The 12,669-nt window shown below is 44.0% G+C and overlaps 1 protein-coding gene across 2 annotated transcripts; it reads right to left on the reverse strand.

Annotated features, from left to right (window-relative positions):
• Nucleotides 1-471: 471 nt before the first annotated feature.
• On the reverse strand, nucleotides 472-11,432 carry asmt2 (acetylserotonin O-methyltransferase 2). Of its 2 annotated transcripts, none has more exons than XM_086183366.1 (9): nucleotides 11,158-11,432; nucleotides 10,978-11,068; nucleotides 10,005-10,179; nucleotides 7,432-7,561; nucleotides 7,137-7,205; nucleotides 5,995-6,113; nucleotides 4,170-4,307; nucleotides 3,254-3,376; nucleotides 472-2,305 (listed from the first exon to the last, which is right to left on the reverse strand). In XM_086183366.1, exons 2-9 carry the CDS (start codon nucleotides 11,056-11,058, stop codon nucleotides 2,094-2,096), a joined length of 1,047 nt encoding a protein of 348 aa, XP_086039492.1. In that variant the 5' UTR covers nucleotides 11,059-11,068; nucleotides 11,158-11,432; the 3' UTR covers nucleotides 472-2,093. The 2 variants fall into 2 exon arrangements, with proteins under 2 accessions (XP_086039492.1, XP_086039493.1); XM_086183367.1 differs by having other exon boundaries at nucleotides 11,154-11,432.
• Between the last annotated feature and the right edge of the window lie 1,237 nt (nucleotides 11,433-12,669).

Consider the following 12,669-nt stretch of genomic DNA (forward strand, 5'->3'; position numbering starts at 1 on the left):
AACATACACTTCATATAGTTTTTAAGGGACAACGGAGGACATCGTGTTGTAGGGAATTGTGGCTAAATTAAATAAACGCTTTGTATAATTTTACTAGATTGCTAAACATTGTGGGCACTTTTCACTTTTATCCAGTAATATTTCAAATAGAACTTTGTACTTCACATTTGTCTTGGCCATCAGGTGGGGCTGTCTTTTCACGAGACCATTGGATTGGTTTTGACCTCTTCGGAAGTTGTTTCCTGGAATTAACTTTAAATATAGCATTTTGGACATTTGTTAAGTATATTTCTGCATTAAGAAAGAAGAAAAGTTTGTTTTATTCTAATCAAACCATACATACTCATGTTTAAGTTATATATATACACACACGTGTGTGTGTGTGTGTGTGTGTGTGTGACATCATTCATTCATTCATGCACAACACCGAAAACAATCTAAATTGCTGACAGAATGATCAAGACGGCTGTGTGAGGTTTAATATGAACGATTAATGCTGCCTTAATGTTTATTGAAGTAGTATGAGGACAAAAAACAAGTTCAATATACTTGGTGCTGAATCAGAGAGACTTCCATTACACGTCGATGTTATATTCATTATATTCATTCATCATTGACGATTACACACATCAAAAAGAAAATAAAGCTGTTTATCTAACACCGTTATCTTCTAAGTAACTGAGGACAACACTGAGCTAATCCCATCAAACCTGGACTGCAAATATTTCAAAGTGACTGAAACAAAATCTAATCTATAAAAACACAACAAACAGTATCAAGTAGTTTATTCAAACAGTACTACAGTGAGTTTTCCTTCAGCTGACCTTTACACTGTGACTAGGAGGTGAAGGTCACACAGTCTGAGGAGATAAGCAGAGGTTAACAGGTTTTTTTTCCACGAACAACACGATGAGCTAGCGCACAATCACACCTGACACAACACAACACATTTCACCGATCGGACCAAACCTCAACCGCTCGCCTGACTCTCCTCTGCAATTTTGGGACTTCCCGTGGCTCAGTTGACATGCTGGAACTCAACATGTTCTCCTGTGTACTGAATCCTCCGAACAAATGTGAACAAAATACAGAAGTAAACATAGAAGGGATGTTTACGGGTAGATTTCTTCAACAGGACATCAGGTGTAACATCAGTTACATTTGGTTAATTTTTATCATCAAACTGCTCACACTGAGGATTTATCCTAGAAAAAGACACGGCTATATTTTTTATGAGAGATCATCTACCCTTTCTACGTCAAGGCTCATCTAGTCATACTTGTATCAGGTAAGACCCAAATTATTTTGGCTTCATTCAGTTAATCTTATTCTAATCCAGTAATCTAATCTATTAATAAAATCCTACAGGAGTCAGGTGTCTTGTCTAAACTCAGTTTGGAAGGTTTTAGCGCCTCATTTAAGAGCATCAAGCCAAACTTCACACTTTCTTTTGCTTTGCCTTGTCACCTCCTTTGATAAAAAAACATATGTAATATTATCTGGATTGTAATTCCATATTCTTTGGTGAAAAATTAACACAACTGGGGGTTTTTTTCTCAGTGAGAAATTTTCAACCATCTGCCACACCACAGTCTTGATGATGTTGTTTTACTTTTATAGAACTAATATAGTTTATCATTTCACTATTCTATAAGTTTTATATGAATTAAACATATTTTTTATTATATGTTGAAAAAATCTTTTAAAAAATCCCTTTGCAAAAAAGAGCTTCAATTTGACAACAATTCCCAGCCCACTAGAGGGCGCTGTTCAGTCCTTCAGTTAATGTTTTATGCCCATCGACGAACTAAGAAGTTAACAATCAAATAACTCTGTAAAATAGACTGGAAATGTTTGAAAGAGACTCAATATATTCAGTTGCAATATGTACCTTCACCACTAGATGGCACTAAATGCTACACACGGTTCCTTTAACAGGCATCACAGTATTAATCACTCAGGACAACTCTAACATAAAAACCATGTACACTGACACTTCCAAGAGCTTATATATATTCACGTCCCCCTCTCAACCTCTTCAAGGCCTTGAAAAATTCAAGTTTCACGTTCCCGCTTGTGTGAGGAGGCGGAGCTCATCTGATAGCCAGGATGGTGTCGTATGACTTGCCTGTCCGGCAGACCTGGACGTTTTGGAACCCGCTCCTATTGAGCATGAGTGTGTACTCAGACGGCGACCGTTCCCTCCCCTGCGACTGCACCAGCATGTTGAGGGAGAAGGTCTGAGCCAAAACAGGCCCTCGCCGGTTCTCAAACAGCATGGCCTCCACCAGCAGGACGCCACCGCCTGACAGGAACACGAACACAGGCAACGACAGTGAGAACAGACAGCTGAATGTGTTTACACAGCTTTCCAACTTTATTTTTTCCGTTCAGTGACACTGCTGTAGTCACTTTTCATGGCTCAAGAGTTAAAAAAAAATCCTTATTTATCTTTTACTGGCACCTTTTGCATCCCCTTCTCATCTCTGGCTTTTAGGGCCGACTCCCACGAGGCCCTCCCTATTGAGCTGAGATTGTTTGTTTGATTTGTGTGGTCATTATGCCCAGCACCCAGGCACAGTACGTTCCCCTGGCCTGGTTTGGTTTTGAAGAGGTGGGCTTTGGCATGGTACAACTGCACACGCACCAGGCCGGCGCAGCACACGGCCAGCAGTGCTTGGCTGCACTTACGGCGAGTGAGTCAGCAAAACCTGCCAAGACGTCCACAGACTGATGTTGTGATGCGATGACAGACTGAGAATATTTTAAGTTCTGCACGTCATTCACCTTCTTGTACGTTTAACCAAACTCATCACCACAGTGACTCCCGATTAGAGTGGCACCGTCCCGGATGATGATGGAATATGAAACTGATTGTCAGGATTCCCGGACAAATATAACCCTGTTACAGCGATGACGCAAGCATGCTCAGGCCTCGAGCAACATAAGCTCAGGCCAGTAGGGAAATCATGCTTCAGCCCAAGTGAGTGAGTGCGCCCACAGCTCCTGAGTCTTTAAAGCCCACTTTCTCCTGATTGGTCAACTTCCAGAAGCCTGCTGAGGGGCAGCAACCCTGCATTCAAGCTGTGTCTGGAGCAGATGATGTGTAAAGAAATCAGAGGCCAGCTGATGTCAACACGACCAGAACTGGAGACAAATGTTGGAAAGGGAAACATAACAAGGTCTGACTTGGGCGTTGCGGTGATGAAGGGGGTCTACCATGGCACAGACACAAGGACCCTCCTGAACTCACCTGGTTTGCAGATGTTATAGATCTTGTTCAGCAGTGTCAGACACTTTTCTTCAGACCAGTCATGAATGATTCTGGCCAAAACATACAAATCAGCTGCAGGTATTTTCCCATCGAAGAAATCTCCTGCAGACAGAGCAGAAATATATCAATGAATGAGTACTGCAGTGGGTTTTTTTTGTCTATGTTGAAGTTTTTGTATTCTATTGTCCTGTAATTCAAATTTGTGCTCTTTTGCTATTTTTTTTAAGCAAACTTGTTTGAGTCCTTTCACAAACATGTGGAAAATGCTGTAAGTAAATTAACAAGATATTACCAATGTAATAAATGAAAAAAAAATTAAAGACAAAAAACCCTCCATTTTTACTCCATCCATCCACTTTCTACTGCTTATCCTGTGAAGGGTGGTGGGGGTGGAGCCTATCCCAGGAGCCTTCACCCTGGACGGGTCACCAGTCCATGGCAGGGCCAACACATACAGACAGACAACCATTGGCTCTCCCAGCCACGCCTACGGTCAATTTAGAGTCTGGATTAACCTGGTCCCTCTTGATGTCTTTGGACTGTGGAGGAAGCTGGAGTACCAGAGAGAACCCAGCAGGAACAGGGAGAACATGGAGACTCACACAGAAAGACCCTGTGCTGCAGCCGGGGCTCCACCCACAACCTTCTAGTACCGTGCCGCCCCCATTTTCATTGAATATCATAGTTAAAAGTTCATATTCGTGATAATGTGCCATATTTTCTTAATCTTAAATACTTGTGGAAGGCTTCTTTCACATGCGTATAAAGTAAAGTAAAATTAGACGATTCCACATTTTGACATTCAGTGAGGTGCCAATGAAAACAGCTCTAATTTCATGGTCATACGTGTTCATTTTGACAAGAGTGCAGCCAAGATCCTGCCAACATGCCTCACCAGCTTCAAAACCAACCGCTTCGTTCTCCTGGGAGAAGTGTTTCTGAGCCATTTCCACGACGTGAGGGAGGTCCAACACTCTGACGGAGGAGGATGGATACACCTTGGCTATCTCACGGGCCAGAGCCCCGGTGCACCCTGGGAGTTATTCACAAAGACAGTAGCAGTACTGAGCAACTCCTGCCCCCAAAGACAAGCACGGCACAACGCTGGCGACTGAACAGCCTGACAAGTCAACAAAAGTGATGTTTGCAGACGTTAACATGCTGTCAGTCAGGAGTAGTTCTTCTTATTAACTTCACTTCTTCACGAATAAGAAAAAAATACATCATCTCTTTTGTTACCTCAATCCGTAAGATTGAATGCTTTTATAGTAAAGATTTTTTGATGATTGTATTTATAAAAGAGCAGTTTATGTTACAAGCGGGACAAAGGGCAGTTTTATGTACACAACAAAATGAACTCTGTACATTCGAGAGACGATCTGTCCACCATTTTTATGCCTCTGTGCCGACGACAGCAGTCGAGCAGAGGAATGATGTCTTCAGGTTGTCTGCTCGTGTGTTTATATCCCCTCCGTTTGGCCACTTGTCTGGATGGCGGTGTGTCCCTGTCATTGTCGAGGCGAAATCTCTAGAACACCTTGAGGAAATTGCTTCAGATTTGTCCCAAATGTCCCTGGGGACTTGAGGATAAACAGAAAGATTTTGGTAATGATTTTTTTTTTTTTTCTGAGGCGGCTGAGGTCCTTCAACATCTGTCGGACAATGCTGCGGATACCATCCTCTGTGCTGTTGTGTGCTGGGGCAGCAGACTAAAGGTGAGGGACGCCAACAGACTTAATAAACTCATCTGCAAAACCAGCCATGTGGTCGGAGGGGAGCTGGGCACACAGCAGCGTCAGAGAGGAGAATGTTGTCCAAGATTAGGACCAATTTGGAGAACACTTCACACCCTCTCTATCACACGGTGGCCAGCAGTAAAAGTACTGTCAGCCAGAGACTCCAACCCCCACGTTGCACCACTGAGTGCCACAGGAAATCATTCCTGCTGGTGGCCATCAAACTGTTTAACTCCTCCCTCTAGGATTCAGCCAATCCTATCGAGTTGCTTTTATTGGTTAAATAGGGCAATACAAATATCCTGTTCAGTGTAGAAAGTTTGTATGTACAAAAGATATATCCTTATATTCTTGATTCTCTATTTTTTTCTTATTATAGTACATATTGGGGTTTTTTGTTTTTGTTTTTTTTTTACTGTGAAATGGAGCGCTGCAATCCAGCTGATTCTGATTCTGATGATCAAAGGTCAAAGGTCAAGTTCATGATCGGCTCATGTGTGTGACATCTGTCCCATTCTCATCACCACGACATCGGTGGAACACTTTGTGGAAATTTAACCAAATTTGCCAACTGGGGCTCCAGGATGAGCCGAGAAGATTTTGTTAATCAAAGTTCTCCTCAAATGAACACAATATCTCAGGAGCACCTTGAGGGAATACTTCACATGGAGTAGAAAAATCCACTGGTACACAAACATGACCTGAAAACAGTTTGGTGTCAAAGGTCAAGGTCACGGTGACAGGAACGAGTGATAGATGTATTAAATCTAGAGAAAGCAACATAACGTAAAACCCTTTTGGAGACACGTAAATGTTGAGTGTTGGATGATCAAAGCGTCTTTATGACTAATACTCTGTTGTTATGTAGTTCATGTTCTAAAGATATCTATGAAAAGATTTTTCAAGATGATCGTCTCTGATTGTTCAGAACTGAACATAGTTTGCACCAACATGCCTCACAGGTGAATTTTTACATTTTCTCACCCCCGAGATCAATGATGGTGTGAAAGCTGGCGAGGTTGAAGGCCGTTACAATGTCGTGTCCGTCGAGAACCCACGAGGAGTTCATCAGACCCATGAACTTCAGCATCTCTTCCTCCGACCTGGGCGAAAAAACACAGAATCCCAAACAGATTTAGTGGCAGAACATGAAATTATACGGTAAAACATCCACAGAAATTAGGAATTCACCCATATACATATATGAAGTGCATCAACCAGCATAATCTGTTGTATAATCTGTGTAATCTGTTCTTGATTCAGCCGTATGCTAAAGAGCCCACACTTACTTGATTGGCGTCAAACACAAACTTCGACACTTCTGGTTCAACGGCACCGAGAGCAAGCGGCCCCATAGTTGGTGGCTATGGGGCATCCTTAGCTTCAAGCTAAATATGCTTGGCTGGTTCTTTCAGAAAGAAGTGATGCAAGAGGTAAAACTGTCTTTTTAAGCTGAAGACACACATTTGTGAGTACTTGAAAAGCAAACACTTTTGGTTGAAGCGCCATACTATGGCGTCAGATGGCTGTCAAAATCATGAGAGCGCAAATACAAACTAAACGAGCACAGGATCAGGAATTGAGGGCATAAAAAACATAACATTGAGAGGTCAAAAATAATCTTGTGGCAATTAAAGTTTGTAAATTAAAGCGTGTAAATTGGGACAGAGAGCAGTTGTGAGACGGTGGCGCTGCTCGCTCTCTCTTCTAACTTACACGCTCGCTCGACCGTTAACAGGCGTATTCCGCCAACGAACTTCGATCGGCAATCGTCTTGTCGAGCCTTACCCCCGTGACGTATTTCTGGTAGGAAAAAATATCCAGAGCGAAAAAACATCCCAAAGCGAGCGAGCGTGGAAGTTAGAAGAGAGAGCGAGCAGCGCCACCGTCTCACAACTGCTCTCTGTCACAATTTACACGCTCCAGACAAAAACTTTAATTGCCACAAGATTATTTTTGACCTCTCAATGTTGTTTTTTTATGCCCTCAATTCCTGATCCTGTGCTCGTTTAGTTTGTATTTGCGCTCTCGTGATTTTGACAGCCATCTGACGCCACGACCGTCACTTTAAAATTCAGCCAACATCAGCTCATCCATTGTAGAAAAAAAACAACAACAACACTAACCTGTAAATAGCCTGGAAAATCTCCTCTGATGGGATGCCGAAGGTCTTTTCATTCTGGTTCTTCCCTTGTCTGAGTTGTACAACATTTGAAAAAATATTGTGAATGTCTCAAAATGATGTTAATCTAAAAGCAGAGTCTGTTTCTCATTTTGCAAATGTTCTTGAAGGCAGAGCTGACCTAGACAGCATTGGAGGTTTAGACTGTGCTTCAGTTTATCAATTCGTCAGGAAAACTCCTTCTTCTATCAGCACTTTTTTTTTTTTTAGCTTTATCTTCGCCTATTCAGCAGGCTCACCTGATGGCGTCTGCCATGTTGTTCCACAGCGGGTAGATGGTCTGTGAGTAGTAGAGGATCATGTCATGAAGAGACTTGGCGCTGCCTTTGGCCAGGTAGAGATTCGCCACATCAGTGCTGCTGTAAACAGCTGTCAGGGAAACAGATACTCAGGATGATGAATCACAACAGGAGTACCAGGACAGCCACTAGATACAACTTAAAAATTTTTGGGGGCAAACTTTACAACTTTAGGCAAACGTGAATGGCGGTCCCTGAGAAGCTCCAAATTCCACAACATGTCAAACCTCCTCCTTTGGGGAAGATGAAGTGATGCGTTGTACCTGCTGAAAAAGCACCAAGCACCAACGTCCTCAATACTGACTAAAAGGCAGGACGGTATCTGCACGTCTAGGCACTCATCTGATGCCACATCATTCATCAGCCCTGAAACCGGACGTTGCTACTTCCGAGTTAGCTCGGCTAATGTATCTCTGGAGTGTCGCTGGGATGAGGTATTTGTGTGGGCTAGCCCTGAAGTTAGGATCCCTAAGTACAAATCTAACCATATGCAATAAAACTATGCCACAGATAAATGACTTTAGCGTCACCAAAAATGTACAATTCTCGACTGCTGTATTTACTGATACATTTGAAAGCTCTTTTAAACCTTATTTGAGGTCCATCGATCCTTCCATTTTCTTCTGCTTGTCTGGAGTCATGTAGCGGGGGCAGCAGCCTAAGCATAGAGACCCAGACTTCCTTCTCCCTACTTCATCCAGCTTTTCACGGGGGATCCCGAAGCCTTCCCAGGCCAGCTGGGAGACATGTTCCCTCCAACATGTCCTGGATCTTCCAAGAGGCCTCATATCGTTTTGACGTGCCCTGAACACCTCCCCAGGGAGGCATCCTGACAAGATGCCCAAGCCACCTCATTTGACTCCTCTCGGCATGAAAGAGCAGTGGCTCTACTTCGAGCTCCTCCCGGATGGCGGAGCTTCTCACCCTAAGGGAGAGCCCAGCCACCCTCTGGTGGAAATTTATTTCGGCCGCTTGTACCAGCGATCTTGTCCTTTTGGTCATTACCCAAAGCTCATGACCACACGTGAGGGTAGGAATGTAGAGTGAGACCTTTGCCTTTCAGCTCAGCTCCCTCTTCATCACGACGGACCGATGCAGAGTCCGCATCGCTGTAGATGCCGCATAAATCCACCTGTCCATATCACCATCCATCTTTCCCTCACTTGTGAACAAGACCCCAGGGTACTTGAACTCCTCAACTTGGGGCAGGGTCTCATCCCTGACCTGGAGCTGGCATTCTTTTCTGGGCGAGGACCATGGACTCGGACTTGGAGGTGCTGATCATCCTGGAAGCTTCTCACTCGGCTGCAAATCAATCCAGCGAGAGCTGAAGGTCATGGCCTGATGACACCAGCAGGACCACATCATCCACAAAAAAGCAGAGACCTGACCCTGCAGCCACCAAACCGGATCCCCTCAACACCCAGGCTGCACCTACAGATTCCGTCCATTCACGTTATGAACAGAATCTGTGACAAAGGGCAGCCCTGGCGGAGTCAAAGCCTAACTGGAAATGAGTCCTAATTACTGGTATGCGGACCAAGCTCTGGCACCGGTTGTACAGGGAGTGAACCACCGGAATCAGGTGGTCTGATACCCCATACTCTGTGAGCTGGTCCACAATTCCATGACAAGGACGAAAACCACACTGCTTCTCCTTGATCTGAGGTTTGACTATCCATTGTACCCTCCTCTCCAGAATCCCCAAATAGACCTGACCAGGAAGGCTGAGGGGTGTGCTCCTACGATAGTTGCAACACAGCCTCCGGTCACCCTACTTGAAAAGTGAACCGCCCCCTATGTCCACACAAGGCTGTAGAGTCGTTTCAACCAAGACAGCCCCACCGTATCCAGGACCTTGAGGAACTCATCCACCCCCAGGGCCCTGCCACCAAGAAGCTTTTCGACCACCTTGGCAACCTCAGCCTCAGAGATAGGAGAGCCCAGGCACTGCTTCCTCATTAAAGGATGTGTCGTTGGGATTGAGGAGGTCTTTGAAGTATTCACTCCACAGCTCCACAACATCTCTTGTCGAGGTCAGCTGCACACCGGCCACACCATACATGGTGTTGACAGTGCACCACTTTCCCCTCCCAAGATGGCGGATGTTGGTCCAGAATCTCTTTGAAGTCATTCTCCACAGCCCGCCAAACTCCTCCCATATCTGAGTTTTTGCCTCGGCAACTGCCAAACCCACGCATTGCTTGGCCTGCTGGTACCTGTCTGCTTTCTCCGGAGTGCCATGGGCCAAAAAGGCCCAATAGGACCTCCCCCACCATTGGAGCCAACTGACCACCAGGTGGTAATCGGTTGACAGCTGCGCCCCTCTTTTTACCTGAGTATCCAAGACATATGACCGCAAGTCTGACAACATGACCACAAAGTCCATCATTGAACTGCAGCCCAGGGTGTCCTGGTGCCAAGTGCGCATGTTCAGACACACACATGTTGATGGCTTCCCCAGGTTGGTGGTTTTAAATGAAATGTTCATGTGTCCCCATCTTCCCCCTCACCTGTCCCATCCTTGGTCTCCACCTCCAGGATCTCAATGCCCACCAGGGCATCCAGCAGCCTCTCCATGCCATCTATGCTGGTGCCCAGGGCCTGCGCCACCTGCTGGGCACTGAGGGGCTCCGCAGACTTCAGCAGGAGGTCAAACACTCCCAGCTCACAGGCCGCAAATATCACCTGGAGGGACGAGATGCTGCCATCTCAACACCTTGGAGGATGGGTCTTTATAGACCCTCCCCCACCGAATCAAGAGAGCTGAGTCAGCATTTATGAATCCAAAATACTAAATGTATCCAAAGTTCCTGCTTTTGCAAATTTTGACTGCTTTTCTAAAATGTAGAATAAAAAAATCACTAGTTCCAGCCTCTCAAACCTTTATTAAACCAAATATAATCCATAATTAAGAAACTTTACTGGAAACAAACAAGAGAGTAGAGGCCATAGAAGAAATATAGACAGTTTGAAGCCACAAGATATAAATTGATATCTCAATTTTGTTATTTTACACACACACACACACACACACACACACACACACACACACACACACACACACACATATATATATATATGATTTCACAAAGATAATATAGTCATATTTTAAGAGCCCTGGAATGAGTGGAGAGATAAAAATCACAAGATTTTGAGGCCATTAGACACAACTTATCCCCCTCAATTTAATCACAAGATATAATTGGCATGATATATCTAAATTGAGGGAACGCCTTAGATCTCGTGACCTCGACATACGTTTATAGAGATATATATTTTTCTCTGTAGAGCCTCTCCAGGGCTCCACAAACATGCATCTCTCTGGGGAACCTCAATAGGCATTTCACTCATGTTGGCATGTTCAGGACCACAGTAGTAATCTCTGCACCAAATTCATTGAACTGAAAATAAACTACTGCAAGCTGACGTTCCTCTGTATTTTAAGTGCAGTAATACTACAAAGAGAAGAGTGTGGGACGTCACCTTGGACACCCTGAAGCCGTTGAAGTACTCCAGAAGTTTAAAGGGGTAGTCCAGCTCGCTCTGGGACAGATGTTCAGCCATCGCTGCTCCTCTGATGGACACAGAACCACAGCAGAGCGGTTAACTGGACGAATTCCACCCACATCCACCTCTGATCCCCGCATGCCAGCACTCACTCACTCGGGGATGTCGCCTGGAGAGCCACCGCTAAGATGATGCGATCTGGGGGAGACGAGACGATGCCTGGGTTGTAACTCTCGGAGTTTTGGGTGTTTTTTTTTTAATAGAGTCAAGATTTCGCCGGGGTGTTGAGGAGCTGCAGGCCCGGCTGAGTTGGAGGGGTCGACGGGTCTTCGGCTGCTATCAAACCGCTGATCTCCAAGCGAAGTCGCCGATGATGATGGCCGATAGGCGACAACAGTGACTGGTTAGACTCGGACGCACACAGTTCCGCTAGTTCCATGATCCGCCGCGACAGCAGGGGGGCGCTGTTGCATCGTTGTCTGGGGCGGTTTATTTTAAGTCTGGCGGGGTCCCTCAGAACTGATCCTGGTTGTACGACTCAGTGGGTAATTTAAGGGTGGCAAAACTAGGGGTCTTTAACTAACCACGGATCCACTCTTGTATGCCCCTAATCTACATAAAACATGTTGTTTAAAATAATCTAAACCAGCATAAATGACCTCTGATGTTCATGACACATTAACAAATAAGGTGATTTATTTTTTCTTTCCGTACTAAAAATCAACCAATTTAAATGGATTTATCTTAATGATTCTAATCGACAAAGGTTATTAATTTAATAAGACCATACATTTTTATTGAAAAATATACGCTATTCCTTAGACTAATACAATCTTTCTTCATGAATATACCCTGCCATTTATCCCTATATATTTTACTGATATATACATTAAATCATATATCTCTGAAATATTTTCTCAGTGAATCCCCATTATAAATTACTCTTCCTTACTTCCATCATATTCCCATTTATAGCTTACACTTTTTTTTTCCCCAAGATGTATTTTATATTTAATTTTAGTACATTTATTACTTAGCTTATTTCCATGTATGCAGGTTTTTCATATTTTTTTCATCTTCCACTAATTTCCCTCTCCTTCCTCATCACTTGCAGTTTGAGCCAACAGAGCAGTTTCCTGTCATTTCTGAGTGGCCATAATTAATTGAAGACATTAATTCCAGAGCGCTTTGAACAAGCTTTTACACATTTCAGATACATTAAAAAACAAACAAAAAAAAAACAGGCAGATGAATTCGCCTGAGTCACAGAACCTCCGTTCATGTTCTGAAGCGAACCCATTTCACGGAGCGCATCTTTGTCATCATTTTTGTTTAATTCCCCGTGTGCTGCTCAACATCTGGTGTCAGTCACTGTTGGAGCAGTTCGCCATCAAACAGGCTGCGCTGTGAACACTGTGTTCCTTATTTCGCCATTTCACGTCAGTGGCTTCCAAAAATAATGTGACAGTCAAATCTCATCCCACGAAAACACGCGTGATTAGTTAGACACTTCAAATCTTTAGCGTGCAGTCACTTTAACTCTGAAATAAAAACATTAGACTCGCTCAGAGGTCTTATTTCGAGTCGAATGCGTTCCACTCATCTCCTTTGTACCTGTGGATCCTCCTTGTACGATCAAACATTTTAATTAACTATAAAAGATGTTCC

This window comes from Aulostomus chinensis, chromosome 17 (genome assembly GCF_037954235.1).
Source record: "Aulostomus chinensis isolate RoL2024-O1b breed Wild chromosome 17, RoL_Achi_v1.0, whole genome shotgun sequence".
NCBI classification, from domain to species: Eukaryota; Metazoa; Chordata; class Actinopteri; order Syngnathiformes; family Aulostomidae; genus Aulostomus; species Aulostomus chinensis.

Coding starts and splice junctions, on each gene's coding strand:
- asmt2 (XM_086183366.1), bottom strand. CDS start 11,058: ATGGCTGAACATCTGTCCCAGAGCGAGCTGGACTACCCCTTTAAACTT. Junction 6,114..7,136: donor ATTTTCCAGGCTATTTACAG/GTTAGTGTTGTT, acceptor TTTTTCGCCCAG/GTCGGAGGAAGAGATGCTGA. Junction 4,308..5,994: donor CACCATCATTGATCTCGGGG/GTGAGAAAATGT, acceptor AATAACTCCCAG/GGTGCACCGGGGCTCTGGCC.